This window comes from Myodes glareolus, chromosome 22 (genome assembly GCF_982192425.1).
Source record: "Myodes glareolus chromosome 22, mMyoGla1.1, whole genome shotgun sequence".
NCBI classification, from domain to species: domain Eukaryota; kingdom Metazoa; phylum Chordata; class Mammalia; order Rodentia; family Cricetidae; genus Myodes; species Myodes glareolus.
The window spans coordinates 58,824,136-58,839,444 of NC_142047.1; the positions used below are offsets into that span (position 1 = coordinate 58,824,136).

General features: G+C 38.4%; 1 protein-coding gene and 1 pseudogene across 1 annotated transcript; one reads left to right on the forward strand and one right to left on the reverse strand.

Annotated features, from left to right (window-relative positions):
• Positions 1-284: 284 nt before the first annotated feature.
• Positions 285-642, forward strand: LOC125410601 (large ribosomal subunit protein eL27 pseudogene; annotated as a pseudogene).
• Positions 643-1,388: 746 nt separating this feature from the next.
• LOC125410531 (uncharacterized) lies at positions 1,389-5,275 on the reverse strand. Its single transcript, XM_085681955.2, has 3 exons — positions 4,275-5,275; positions 4,017-4,077; positions 1,389-3,085 (listed from the first exon to the last, which is right to left on the reverse strand). Exons 1-3 carry the CDS (start codon positions 4,435-4,437, stop codon positions 1,531-1,533), a joined length of 1,779 nt encoding a protein of 592 aa, XP_085538081.1. The 5' UTR covers positions 4,438-5,275; the 3' UTR covers positions 1,389-1,530.
• Between the last annotated feature and the right edge of the window lie 10,034 nt (positions 5,276-15,309).

The following is a 15,309-nucleotide window of genomic DNA, read 5'->3' on the forward strand; positions in this document are numbered from 1 at the left end:
TGTTCAGAAATTCATTGATTTTCCTGCTTGGGGATTGGTTGGGTTCACACTCAGTTGGTCAGAGGTAGAGAGCATTTCTTTAATGTGGGTTTCAGGGCCAAAGTGTTGTTATTTCACTGATTCTGGTTTCAGAATCACATAGGGCTTCATGAATTCAGTTTTTCCATGAACTTGGGGTAAGCAATGGATACTAGTCTGCTGAGAACCAGCTGCTCGCTCTCAAAATAGGCAAATTTGTGAAATCCGAGAAAGAAGTGCTGGTCCTGCCTGGATACTACTCCAGACACAAAGCCGGCACCATGAAGAACATTGATGATGGCACCTCAGACCACCCTTACAGCCATGTCCTCGTGGCTGAAATAGCCTGCTATCCTGGAAAAGTGACAGCTGCCATGGGCAAGAAGAAAGTCTCTAAGAGATCCAAGATCAAGTCCTTTGTGAAGGTTTATAACTACAACCCCTGATGCCCACAAGGTACTTTGTGGACATTCCCCTGGACAAAACGGTTGTCAACAAGGATGTCTTTAGGGATCCAGCCCTGAAACGCAAGGCAAGGCGGGAAGCCAAGGTCAAATTTGAGAAATGATACAAGACAGGGAAGAGTAAATGGTTTTTCCAGAAGCTTCGCTTTTAGGTATATTTTTGTTTATATCATTAAATGTTAAAAAAAATGGATACTATAAAGTTTGAATAGGTTTTTTGCCACTATCAATTTGTTTTAAATTATTTTAAATGATTTTTTTTCAAAATAATCTTGGGTAACTGGATGCAAGTATGTGGTATAAAAATCTTACCAAATACGATAAAATAAGACCTCAGTACTGGCTGGGCAGTGGTGACACATGCCTTTAATACCAGCACTCAGGAAGAAGAGGCAAGTGAATCCCTGTGAATTTGAGGCCAGTCTGGTCTACAAGAGGTAGTTTCAGGACAGCTAGGACTGTTAAACAGGGAAACCCTGTCTTGAAAAACCAAAATCAAAGCTAAACAAACAAAAAACAAAAAAAAACTTCAGTATTTTTCACACATACTCAAAGACTGTCATATTAAGTCTTTCAAATATTTATTGCATGCAAAATGTATTACTCTTGTATAAACTGCATAACTTTCCCAAAATTGCTATTTTTTTAGTTTTTTTTCTACAGTAATCCTTTTTGACATGACTTCAAAGACTACTGATAATTGTAAATGGTTTGCCACACTGACTACATTTTTAGGTTTTCTCTCCAGTTTGTATTCTGTTCTTCTCTATATTTGACGATGGCTCTAATGTACAAAGCCTTTACCACACTGATAACATTCATAGGGATTCTATCCAGGATGCATTCTTCTATGTATCTGAAGATTTCTGTGATGTGTAAAGGCTTTACCACATTGATTGCATTAAAATAATTTCTTTCCAGTATGTTCTCTTTTATGAATTGTAAAAGAACTGTCATAGGCAAAGGCTTTACCACATAGATTACATTTATAAGCTTTCTCTCAATTATGTTTTTTAAAAGCATTTTAAGATTGCCACACTGATTACATTCATAAGGTTTTTTCTCCAGTATGTATTCTTTTATGCATCTGAAGATAACTGCATCGTGTAAAGGCTTTACCACACTGATTACATTCATAAGGTTTCTCTCCAGTATGAATTCTTTTATGTCTTTGAAGAGAACTGCATCGTGTAAAGACTTTACCACACTGATTACATTCAAAAGGTTTCTCTCCAGTATGTGTTCTTTCATGTCTTTGAAGATGACTGTGTTGTGTAAAGGCTTTACCACATTGATTGCATTCATAGGGTTTCTCTCCAGTATGTGTTCTTCCATGGCTTTGGAGATTACTACGGTGTGCAAAAGCTTTACCACATTCATTACATTTATAGGGTTTTTCTCCAGTATGTGTTCTTTTATGCAATTGAAGATTTCGGTGACATGCAAAGGCTTTACCACATTGATCACATTCATAGAGTTTCACTCCAGTATGTGTTACTTTAAAATGCATCCAAAGACTTGATCGATGTGCAAAGGCTTTTCCACACAGATCACATTCATAAAGTTTATCTCCAGTATGCATTTTTTTATGTATTTGAAGAGAATTGCATCGTGTAAAGGCTTTATCACACTGATTACATTCAAAAGGTTTCTCTCCAGTATGTGTTCTTTTATGTCTTTGAAGATGACTGTGTTGTGTAAAGGCTTTACCACATTGATTGCATTCATAGGGTTTCTCTCCAGTATGCGTTCTTGCATGGCTTTGGAGATTACCATGACATGCAAAGGCTTTACCACATTCATTACATTTATAGGGTTTTTCTCCAGTATGTGTTCTTTTATGCAATTGAAGATTTCGGTGACGTGCGAAGGCTTTACCACATTGATTACATTCATAGAGTTTTGCTCCAGTATGTGTTACTTTAAAGTGCATCTGAAGACTTGATCGATGTGCAAAGGCTTTTCCACACAGATCACATTCATAAGGTTTCTCTCCAGTATGTGTTCTTTTATGTATTTGTAGAGTGCTGCATTGTGTAAAGGTTTTACCACAATGATTACATTCATAAGGTTTCTCTCCAGTATGTGTTCTTTTATGTCTTTGAAGAGAAATGTGATGTGCAAAGGCTTTATCACATTGATGACATTCATAAGGTTTTTTTCCAGTATGTGTTCTTTGATGTATTTGAAGACTAGTTCTTTGTGTAAAGGCTTTACCACATTGATTGCATTCATAGGGTTGCCCTCCAGTATGTGTTATTTTATGCCCTTGAAGTTGAACATGTCGTGTAAAGGCTTTACCACATTGATTACATTCAAAAGGTTTCTCTCCAGTATGTGTTCTTTTATGTATATGAAGAGAACTGCATCGTGTAAAGGTTGTACCACACTGCTCACATTCATAAGGTTTTTCTCCAGTATGTGTTCTTTTATGTCTTTGTAGAGTACTGCATTGTGTAAAGGTTTTACCACACTGATTACATTCATAAGGTTTCTCTCCAGTGTGTGTAATTTTATGTCTTTGAAGATTATCACGTCGAGTAAATGCTTTACCACATTGATTGCATTCATAAGGTTTCTCTCCAGTATGACTTCTTTCATGCCTACAAGAATAATTGGCACATGTAAAAGCTTTACCATATTCAATACACTATTGAATCTTTATATGAACTAAGGAAAATGAATTAATGTATGAATTAATTTCATGATTTGGCTCAATTGCAAAAATAAATCAGATCATACAGTGCTATCACTGGGTTTGTATTCATGTCACTCCCCCTTTTTAGGGGTTGTTTTGCATTTTTGAAAACACCTGTCGTGGTAAGACCTCTATTATTTGGATCACATTTACAGAATCTTTTTCTATATGAGTTTTTTTTTACATATTTGAGGAGTTCTGGAAAAATTCAGGCATGCATATGTGATGTGTTATGTCTTCTAATATCCCTATGGTCATATGACTTATATACAGAATAACATATGATATACCAAGTAAAGAATGGACAACAAATAGAAGATTGACACACTGAATAGCATAGTTTGAATTTCTATTCTTCATAGACATATAGTATAGGAATTAAGTTCTCAGCAATGACTGCCCCTTGACTCTTGACTCTAACTGCCCCCTAAATAAATTTAGTACAGTCACAGCAAGCATACGGGTAACACAAGCTTTATTATGCACCATTTTCTTATTAGAAAGTTTGAGAGATGTGCTTATCACATCTTCAACATATATACCTTTCTTAATATGGGTGGTAAGAAACTTAATAGATTGGCAGTTTTATACCATAGCGCTCATGGAGCTGAGATTCAAAGGGTGAAATCTATTGAGGCATTTTTTTTCTTGTCTTGAGAGTGCCTTGTAATTGAAATTCACCTATCTATAATTTAGGAGTATGGTTTTGTGATAATTTAATAATCATAAATGCACATGAACTTGTGCTTCCTTATACTTGCTTTTGTTTAAAACATCTAGATGATATTACACTCTCTTAAGAGGCACATTTGTACCAGGTTGCACATGATAATTACCGTCTATGAATTCTGGAACTTTGACAACGTTCTTCAATATTATGGTCTTCCCAAATGTATCCTAAAAAATAGTACCACAAAATATATGGTATATTATTGAAAATTATACACAATTTAAGTTACTACCTTCAGTAAACTTTAGAAACATGCCTGATTTGCTTGACTCACTCTTCTTTCTCAATCAGATTGTAGAAGAGCTCAAAAAATGAGGAAAAGCTGTCCCCTTATTTAAAACCCTGAAGGAAGATTCAATCTTACCTATGGTAGCGAGGTTCCTGTGGGTCTCCAGCATCACATCTTTGTAGAGATTCCTTTGTGAAGGATTCAGTAACTTCCATTCTTCCCAAGTGAAGTCAACATGCACATCATCATAGGTCACTGCATTCTGATATGTCCCACACATGTGCACAACAGAGATCATGATATTGACAACATGGTAAACGTAGACTTCTCTGACTGTATAGTCATAAGACTCTGGTGGTCCCACATTTATTCCATGACACAGACATTATAATATAATCACTAAATATTTTTTAGAAGGAAGCTGAATAGGAGATTCAAGTCTGTCATATCTGTACCCTGTGAATGGAATATCACATTGCAAGAGAAATCCCTAATAAAAACATAGAGAGAAAAGTAAACAGGTCAACAATCCACATGAGAGAAATTGTATAAAAATTACAAATGACAAAAAGAAAAAATAAGATGAACAAGCTGTAGTAGAGGCTCATAGGTTTAACCGCTGCACTCAGAAGTCAGAGGCATGGGTTTCTGCCTCCCAGTTATATTTCAGCTGAGGCTATGCAGTCAGTTTATGGACAGCCCAAAGTACATATTAAACCCTGTCTCCCATGCCAAAATCAAAGAAAGAAAAGAGGAATGAAGAACTCAGAGGTTTTTACTGACGTTTCTATAAAGAGTTCTGTATTTATCTGAAACACCCTAAGTTAAACTATAATATCAGTAAGAATTTACTAAATGGCACTGTGAGTTTAAGTAGTTACAAAGGGACAGGTGAAACATGAGTAATTTAAATGTTGATCATAAGTGATCAACATAAGTGATCAACATAGGGAAGAAGAAATGGCTCGGCAGTAGAGAGCTCTTGCTGATCCTGAGGTGGTCTCAATGGACAGTACTTATTTGGAGGATCACAGCTATTCATTATCTCAAGTTCAGAGTTTCTGAGGACATCTTTTGACCACTGTGAGGACCAGGTACCCACATGGTGCATAGCCATACAGAGAGGTAAAGTACTTATTTTCATTACTGAATTCAAAAGATATATAACAGGGAGGAAGAAGGTGATATGCCTGTGGTCCATGACTCAGAAGACTCAGACAATATGAATGTCATGAATAAATGCCATCGTGGAAAACAAAATGATACCGTCTGCCAAATTTGAAAATTCAAAATATAAGCAATGTTCAGAACAACAACATATGATTGACATGGACAGAAACCTATATTCCAAGTTCAACATACAATAAAATGAAAAGAAAATAAAGCCAGGGATATTGGCCCACTTTTTTTCTCAGCAATTTGGAGCCAGAGTCAAGGGGATCTCTGAGTTTGAGGCAAATCTCTTGTACAGAGTTGCTTTCAGGACAGTCAGGGATACATACACACGCAAAAGGGTGGCAAACCAGCCCAGCACTGAATAACAATTGCTTCTACTATATCTTATGTGGTTTACAGATAAAATCTGTAATGGTGGTGAAGGCATGAGAGCACTAGAAGGAAGCTGGAAGAATAGCTCCAACCACAACACAGCAGGCAAAAAGAAAAGGACATGGAGCCACTTGTTGGTGAACAGCTTTAATCCCAGCATTTGGGAGGCAGAAATAGGGAGATCTGTGTAAAATTGAGGCCAGCATGATCTACAAGATCTAGTTCTAAGTCAACCAGTGATGTAACACAGAGAAACCCTGTTTCAAAAAAAAGGAGAAAAAGGAACTGTGTTGAAACTATAGAGATTCACATCATATCCCTAATGACGAATTTCATCCAGATAGGCTCATCCTACTAACGGTTTCACAAGAAATAAAAAGAAATTCATGAAAGTGTGACACATGTTCAAATATATCATCATTTGGGAGGTTTTTCATTCTAATAACTACATTCTGACCCAGGTCAGCATAGGCTCTGTGTAAGATGCATGGTCCTTCGGTTTGAAAGGGCTTACATGAGCCTGTCCCTGCAACTGCTCGCTCTTTGCTAACTTCTACTCCCTTTATGCTGCTAGCTCTCCAAGGAAGATGAGTCATAGTTTATGTATATCAACATCTTGTGTTCTCAAAATTCAAGTTAATGTGGTGAAATATTATTTTAACATGTTTATATTTGTTTATACAAAGGAACATTTGTTCTAATGATGTGAAGATGTGCTGCAGTCTTTTGTGTTGCATTTTTTGACTCTGTGAAGCCCTGATACTTTGCATAATATAGAGGGGAACAGTCAATAGCTTGGAAGAAAAGGATAGATGGGGCTGGCAGACAGAGAAAACAAACGGGAAGAGAAATCTGGAACGAAAGAGGGAAGGAGAAGCAGGGAAAGGAGAGGACATGAGGGTCAGCCACCAAGATACACAGCAAGTCAAGGAGTAAGGAAGAAATGTATTTAGAATAGGGAAAGAAAAAGGACAGAGGTAGAATGGAGGTGGAATAATTTAAGAAAAGCTAGCAACACACAAGTGAAGTTCATGACCACCATTTATAACTAATCATAAGACTCGGTGTGATTTATTTAAAAGCTTGGTGGTGGAGCACCCAAAGGAATAAAGGGCAAAAGAACTAAGGCCAAGAGAAATAACAACAAACAAAATTTTGGCATACCAACATGAGGCTCAAATTTTAGCGTTCCCCAAGGGTTTCTGACTTATAGCAAGACTTTCTGCATCAGGTACATTAAATAAAAGCACCTGATTTATGCAGGGCACCCAGCTGTCAGTCCAGAGTCAATGAGCTCCCACTTGGTCAGGGCAGCTGCTTCTGTGGGTTGCCCAATCATGGTCTTGACCCCTTTGCTATATTATCACTTCTGCGTCTCTTCAAATGAATTCCAAATCAGTCAAGTGTTTAGCTTGTGTTGCTAGGGTAGTTTTGAGGGCCATTGTCACTGCAACCAGTATTCATAGTGCATGAACTGACATTTTGGAGCCCATTCCTTATAGAGGAATACCTTCATCTGCAGAGAAATGGTGGCTGGGGGGGGGGCTTGATCCTGCCTGCATATAATGTGAGAGACTTTGTTGATTCTCCATGGGAGTCCTTACACTCTGTTAGGAGAACACAGGGGTGGAGAGTGGGAAATGTAAGGAGAGTGGGAGGATGGGAGAGAAGGGAGTGGGATTGGAAGGTAAAATTAAAAAGAACGTTTCAAAGCAAAACAAAATAAGAACAAACCACCCATGGCAGCAAAAGTATCCACATTCTACAACTAGGAAGGTTGAAAGCAGTTTTCAGTTATGCACCTATGACTCGGCCATGAATTTCAGGCTTGGCTTTCAGAACCTGAAAAGCAGATGGAGGTACCAATCAAAACTGTGCGTGGGGGATCCAACTGTAACTTAGGAGTTTAAGTCTCCTCACATGGTCATAAAAGGCTAAATAATAGGCAAGTAAAAGAAGCGTAGAGGAACAAAAAACCCGTAAACAGTTTCAATTGTGTTTTAAATTGTTAATAGGCTTATGAATGAAAAGAAACTGGGTATCTACATGATCACAAAAATGAACAGATTGAAAATAAGAAAATAGGAAAACCACAATTTGCTACTACACAAAGAGCACATACAGAAGAAAGAAATAAGAGCTGCAAAGGAAAAAAGGCCAAGTAACATACAGAGGCAGACCTATCAGAATTGCACCTGATTTCTCAATGGAAACCATAAAAGCCAGAAGCTCCTGGACAGATGTGCTGTAGACTCTAAGAAACCACAAATGCAAGACCAGACTATAATACCAAGCAAAGCATTCAATCACTATCAAAGGAGAAAACAAGATATTCCATGACAAAATCAGATTTAAACATTACCTCTTCACAAATTCAGCCCTACAGAATGTACTAGAAGAAAGAAACCAACCCACGCTAGCTAGTTACACCCACCAAAACACAAGCAACAGATAACATCAAAGCAGCAAACCCCAAAGAAGGGAAACACATAAACACTACCACTGAAAAACAAGAGGAATTAACATTGTTAATCACTAATACCTCTTAATATCAAGGGACTCAATTTACCTATAAAAAGACTCAGGCTATGAGAATGCATACTAAAGCAGGTTCCATACTTCGGTTGTACAGAAGAAACACATCTCATCTTCAAAGACATTAACTCAGGGTAAAGAGTTGGGAAAAGATTTTCCAATCAAATGGACCTAAGAAACAAGTAGGTATAACTATCAGAAGAGATGAAGAAGGACACTTCATACTCATACCACGGAAAATACATCAAGATGAAGACTCAAGACTGAATATCTATGCCCCAAATACAAGAGCACCTACATATGTAAAAATAAGATTACTAAAGCTTAAATTGCACATCAAACCCCACACACGAATATTGGGAGACTTCAATGCCCCACTCTCCACAATGGACAGGTCAATCAGAAAGAAACTTGTTGACTGAGATTTCTATCCTGCCCAGTTCCTGCAGTTAAGTACCAATGAAATCACACAGAGGTCTACATTAATTATAAAATGATTGGTCTAGTATTTCAGGCTTCTTATTAACTCATATAACTTATATTAGCCCATAATTCTTGTCTCTGTTAGCCACGTGGCTTGATACCTTCTTCAGCTAGGCAGTCAAATCTTGAGTCCTCTGCTTCTGAGTCTGGACTGCAGACTGAAACTTTCCTCTTCCCATAATTCTTATTGCCCTGCAGCTATTTCCTGCCTGGTCACCTCATCTATATTTCCTGCCCAGCCTCTGACCAATCAGTGTTTATTAAACAAGTACAAGAAATAAATCTTTGCACGGTAAAACCACTGCCCCACAGCAGACACTTAACAGAGATATAATAGAAATAGCAAATATTAGGACCCAAATTGACTTAACAGACATCTTTAAAACATTCCAACCAAACACAAAAGAATATTTTTCCTTCTCAACACGTCATAGAACCTTCTCTAAAATTGGACACATATTTGGTAACAAAGCAAGCTTTAGCAGATACAAAAATAATTGGAGTAAGTCCTGTATCTTATCGGATTACCCTGGTTTAACGTTACAATATAACAAACACACTAATTGCAGGAAGCCTACAAACTCATGGAAATTGATCAGTACTCTATTGAACCAACCATTGTTCAAGGAAGAAATATAGAAAGAAGTTAAAGATTTTCTGGAATTCAATGAAAAATACTGCACAACATACCCAAACCTACAGGACACCGTGAAAGCAGTGCTAAGAGGAAAATTCATAGCACAAAGTGCCTACATAAAGAAAGTGGAAAAATCTCACACTACTGACTTAACAGAACATCTGAGAGCTCTAGAACAAAAAGAAGCAGACTCACACAGGAAGAGTAGATGAAAGGAAATAATCAATTGAGCACTGAAATCAATAAAACAGAAACAAAGTAAAGAGTACAAAGAATCAATGAAAGAGCTAAATGTTTGTTTATGTCAACAAGATAGATAAACCCTTATCAAACAAATCACAAGGCAGAGAGAGAACATCCAAAATAACAAAATCAGAAATGAAAAGAGGGACATAACAACAGATATTGAGGAAATCCAAAGAATAATTAGAACATACTACAGAAACATGTACTTTAAAAAACAGGAAAATGTAAAAGAACTGGACAATTTTCTGAAGAGGTACCACAAACCAAAATTAAATCAAGACCAGGTATGCAATTAAAATAGATGTATAAACTGCAGGAGAAAAGAATCAGTCAACAACCAAAAAAAAAAACAAAAAAAACCCACACACAAACAACAACAACAACAACAACAAAAAACCCCAGGGGCGAGATAGTTTCAGTGCAGAATTCTACCAGAACTTCACAAAGAGCTAATACTTAATACTCCTCAAATTGTTCCTCTTAATAGAAACAGAAGGAACATTGCCAAATTCTTTTTATGAGGCTGCAGTTACTCTGATACCAAAACCAATACCAAGCCAAGACTTAACAAAGAAAGGGAATTAAGGACCAATCTCACTCATGATCTCAATAAATGGCAACTCAGGTCATTTACAGAGCATCTAAAATTGATGCCCTGACTCCACATTTTTAGTATCAGCTACTGCCAATGCAGGGAGCTCTCCCCTTCCTTTCTGTCATTCTCTTCCTGTGCTGTGAATTCAAAGTTGGTCAGTGAACATGATTCTTACACAGGATGTTCTTCACTTTGTAACTCCCTAGTAAAAGTTAGAGAGATTAGAGGACACTCATTCCCTGGTCTCTTAACCTTCTAACTGAACAGTCAAGGCCCAGCATGGAAGGAGCTGCAGGATTGTCTTCCCAGCAATGAGCAACAGAGGCAGTATTATGCATTGAAATCAATTCTCAACTTCATAGCTCCAGGCAAGCCTGGGATACAGGAGATATTGCTCCAAACAGACATAAACAAATCAATAACGCTTGAGAAAAAGGGAATGAAACTCTTAATGATCAAGAAAGATTGGAGAACAGAAATAGAGATGAGAGCACTAATGAACATTAAGAAAATGGTTAGCATTAACATATCTTTGGGGTGTTTTAGAGGCAGCACTCCCTCACAAAAAATTCTACATTTTTTGCCTTACAAGATCCAAAGTTTGGTAAATCGTTTATATTACCAATTCTATTCTAATTCACAGCTGAGTAGCGGAGTGCTAACCAATACAAGAGACGCCTTTTACAACCACCACAAAAGTAAGTGCAAATGGACCTTACCCGTAAAAGTTTAAATGCAAAATGCTGAAACTCAAAAAGAAACTGGAGAAACTAGGCCTCTCCAAGTCTGACAATATTCCTTCCATGGCTGCACAAAAAAGACGTTGTTGTTGTTGACTACAAATACATTTCTACACACATTTCCCAGCTCTCAGTGCTCTGCACCGGAGGCAGCCAAAAGAGCAAAGTTATTGACATGCTTCTATCTGGGTACAGGGAGTTGCAAGGATCACGTGGAAATTCACAGGCTAAAGAATCTTGACTGCAGATTCCTACCCAGGCCCCAGGAGAACCAGACACACTAACTTCTGCACCTCCTCATCTGCTCTCCACCATCTAGGGACAACAGCCGCTCGCTCACCATTTCGTGGCATCGTTGCTCGCCCATGACTGCCTCACGGCTCCCTGAAGCAGAACTTGAAGTACAACACACAAAACAATAGCGGCAGCTCCTCTGCAAATCCAAGCCTGCAACTAGGCTCCGGGAAAGACCTTGCACCACTTCTAACAGGCAGTTCAGCCTGGAGACCCTGATTGGCTAGTGAGGCCTGAGTGACAAGAACACTGGCTTTAGGATTACAGTGTACTTAAAGACACAGCACAAAGTCTCTTGACTGTTTTCCACCTCAGACCCACACCTCTTCCAGATCTACATGATTTGCATTTCAATATCACTTGCCCCAGGCTCCAGTTGCTGACTCGGCTATCTTCCTGCATTCCATAGGCACTTCACCTTCTTCCTATGCTCAGGGTGTATGAGCAGCTTACACAACCCTTTCCTCTAAATGAACTGGATGATTCTCTGCCACATAAATGGAAGTATATTTATATATTGAATTTTATAAAACAAATTCTGATAAACTTTTTATTCTATACCATTGACTCATTATTCAAACCTTTACAATTTTCTATATAAGAGGTAGTTTCTTAGCGATTTGCTCCTTGTTTATTTATATCTGAATCGAAGTGGAAGTGGGGGATGTTTACAATCTTCACAAACCTATAGGTTGTTTTCTTTCATCCATTCATTCTATGAAATCAATAAGAATCTTTTCTTGAATTCTTTATTTCAAAAACATTTTGACTAGTTGTTTGTAAACTGAGCTGTTTGAACACTTTGTGTTGATGCTAAGACTCCAAATGTGGAGCTGAAATAATGCCTATTGAAGTAAATATTCCATCTACCAGGAAACCAATAAATTTTTATGAATATTTTTCTATCAGGTCCAGAAATTCATAGCCAAACTCTGGGCCAAGCTTCTGGGAGTCCTCTTAAAGAGAGTAAGGGGAACTTGTACAAGCAAGGGGATGTCAAGTCATGACAGGGAAACCCACAGAGACAGCTGAATTCGGCTCCTGAGAGTTCATGGACTCTGGACCAACAGGTAAGGAGCCTGCATGGAACAGAGAGACCAAGGTCCTCTGCATGTGGTTGACAGATGTGTAGCTTGATATGTTTGTGGGTTACTAGTAGTAGGATGGGGGCCTATCCTTTGCCTGTGAGCTGGCTTTTTGGAGCCTATTCCCCATGCTGAGTTGCATCTCCCAGAATGGTTGCAGGGTCCTGCCTCAAGAAAACTTACTTCACTTTGTTGATACCCTTGGGAGGCCTAATTCTTTATGCTTGGAGAGGAAGGAAGGAGTAGTGGGGCCAGAGTGAATGTGGGGGGAGGGAACCAGGGAAGAGGAGGGACGGGAAACTTCAGTCAGGATGTAAAATAAATTAAACAACTTCAAGTAATAGAAATTAAGTAATACATAAAAACAAAAAGAATGTTTTCTAAAATAGTTAATAATTTTCCATGCATTGCATTAAAGTTTCTGGAAGATTGCTCTTTTTCTTATTTTACTATGACCCAAAAGAAAAAATAAAGTCATTGAAACATAATTATTGTATTCTTTTTCTTTTCTTTATTCTTTCTTCTTCTTCTTCTTTTTTTTTTTTTGAGACAGGATTTCTCTGTGTATCTCCAGCTGTCCTCAAATTCACTCAGTAGACCACATAGGTGGATTTGAACTCAGAGATCCACTTGGCCCTGCTTCCCTGAGTGCTGGGATTAAATTCATGTACCACCACTACCACCCTGTGTCATATTATTTCTTATGCTAACAATGATTCGAATTAAGTAGTGATAATTTTATGTTACATGACATATAGAATAGAATGAATATACTGGATTTTTAAGTTATCTGTTAACCACACAGGAGTACCAATGACATAAGTCTACACATTGTAGGATTCATTGTTCATTAAATCAAAAGTAAAGTTAGAGCCGGGTGGTGGTGCTGCAGGTCTTTAATCCTAACACTTGCAAGGTAGAGGTAGACAGAACGCTATGAGTTCAAGGCCAGCTCAGTCTACAAGAGCTGGTTCCAGGATGGGCTCTAAAGCTACAGAGAAACCCTGTGCATCCTATCCTCTTCTGTGCCCTTTCCTCTAGGACACAGTGGAGCCAGAATCTGCCTTGGGTGCCCCCTGTGCAAAGAGCATTGGGGATCCAGGCACTGAGATGACTGTGAAGACTGTCTACTTACCAAAAGTGGTCTCCCCAAACTTCACCATGGGTGTGTCTCTGATAAAAGATATCACCCACACCTCCAAGGCCATCAGGTAGCTGCTCTCTGACCTGCATCTAGAGTGGTTCCTGTGCTCATGAATGCCTATGATTTGTTAACTGGGCAGTTTCAGAGGCACATATGCAGTGTTGATGACTGTTTGGTTTTTAGGCATTTGAAGAAGTCAAAACAGGATATAGTAAATGTTAGTATCTAGGCACAACTTGGCTCTGCCCCTTGGGAACCTAGCACAGTTATCCTTCTGTGCATGGCAACAGTTCCCTAACTGTATGAAAGTGCAAATTTCTATTTAAGAGACAAACTCCACCCAGTCCTTTCCTCTTCCTTTCTGCCATTCTCTCTGAGGAAGCAGCTATAAACAACATTTGTAGCCAGACTCAGCCAGGCTCTCTCTGCGATTTCTGCCACACATGGGGATCCTGAACTCAGACCAATGGCCCACATTCCAATTATCTATCTGCTGGCATACTCTGCACAATACTGGCTACAATTGGTGAGCTACCCTACACCCTACCACTGTCTTCATGACTACAGCTTGTCCCTTTTTCTAACCAGTGTCCATCCCAGGTGGAGGATCCATGGCATCTCTCTGAATTCTGCTTTCTCCCTCCCAGCATTCAATTCTGTCCTACAGGGGCCCAAAGCAGCTTCTTTATTAATCAATGAAAGCAACACAAAGACAGAAGGACCTCCTACACCACACTAGGGATTTTCCCAGTAGTGATGTCCATTTCATGTCAGCTTTGGACCAAGTTGTTACTTCTCTGTTTCACTCAACTAATGGGGACACCTATAGCCATCTGTTCTAGGTCAAGCAAAATATCGGTACTTCTGCTCTGCTCCCCTGATGAAGTTTCTGAGCAGAGGTGTCCCTTTATCTGTGCTGTGTTCTACTAGAAAATTTCCAAGCAGAGATACTGCTCTGTTCCAGCTAAAGAAAATCTTCACCCAGAACTCATTCAAGAGATTTAAAGAAATCCAGGAGATAACCTGTGTCTCCCAGAGTGGAAAGGGGAAGCAGTCAAATGAACAGGCACAACTTTTATATGTATATGGGGTTTCTTAGGGTTGGAGTTTTCCAAGGATATTTTTAGGGTTGGAATTGCTCAGAAATTCATTGGTTTCCTGCTTGGAAATTGGTTGAGTTCACATTCAGATGGTCAGAGATAGAGAACATTTCTTTAACTCTGATTCCATGGCCAAAGTGTGGGTTTTTCACGGATTCTGGTTTTAGCATCGCCATGTGTTTCTTTCACTGACCCTTTCACGTAAAACAGGGCTTCATAAATTCATTTTTTCCATGAGTTTCTGGGGTAAACAATGGATACTATAAAGTTTAAACAGATTTTTACCATTGTCAATTTCTTTCAAAATATTTTCAATTATATTTTCAAAATAATCTTGTGTAACTGAATGAAAGTGTGTAGGATAAAGATCTTACCAAATACTTTAAAGTAAAAAGACCTCAGTACTGGCCGGGTAGTAGTGGCACATGCCTTTAATCCCAACATTCAGGAAGAAACAGCAGGTGAATCCGTGTGAGTTTGAGACCAGCCTGGTTTACAAGAGCTAGTTCCAGGACATCTAAAAGTACTAAAAAGGGAAACCCTGTCGCAAAAAGCCAAAACCAAACAAACACAAAAAACAAAAAAAAGACCTCAGTATTTTTCACACCTACTCAAAGACTGTTGTCATATTCAATCTTTCAAATATTTATTGCACACAAAAAGTTTTACTCTTGTATAAAGTGCATAACTTTACCACAAAGGCTATATTTTTAGGTTTTCTCTGCAGTATTACTTTTTGCCATGACTGCAAAAACTACTCATA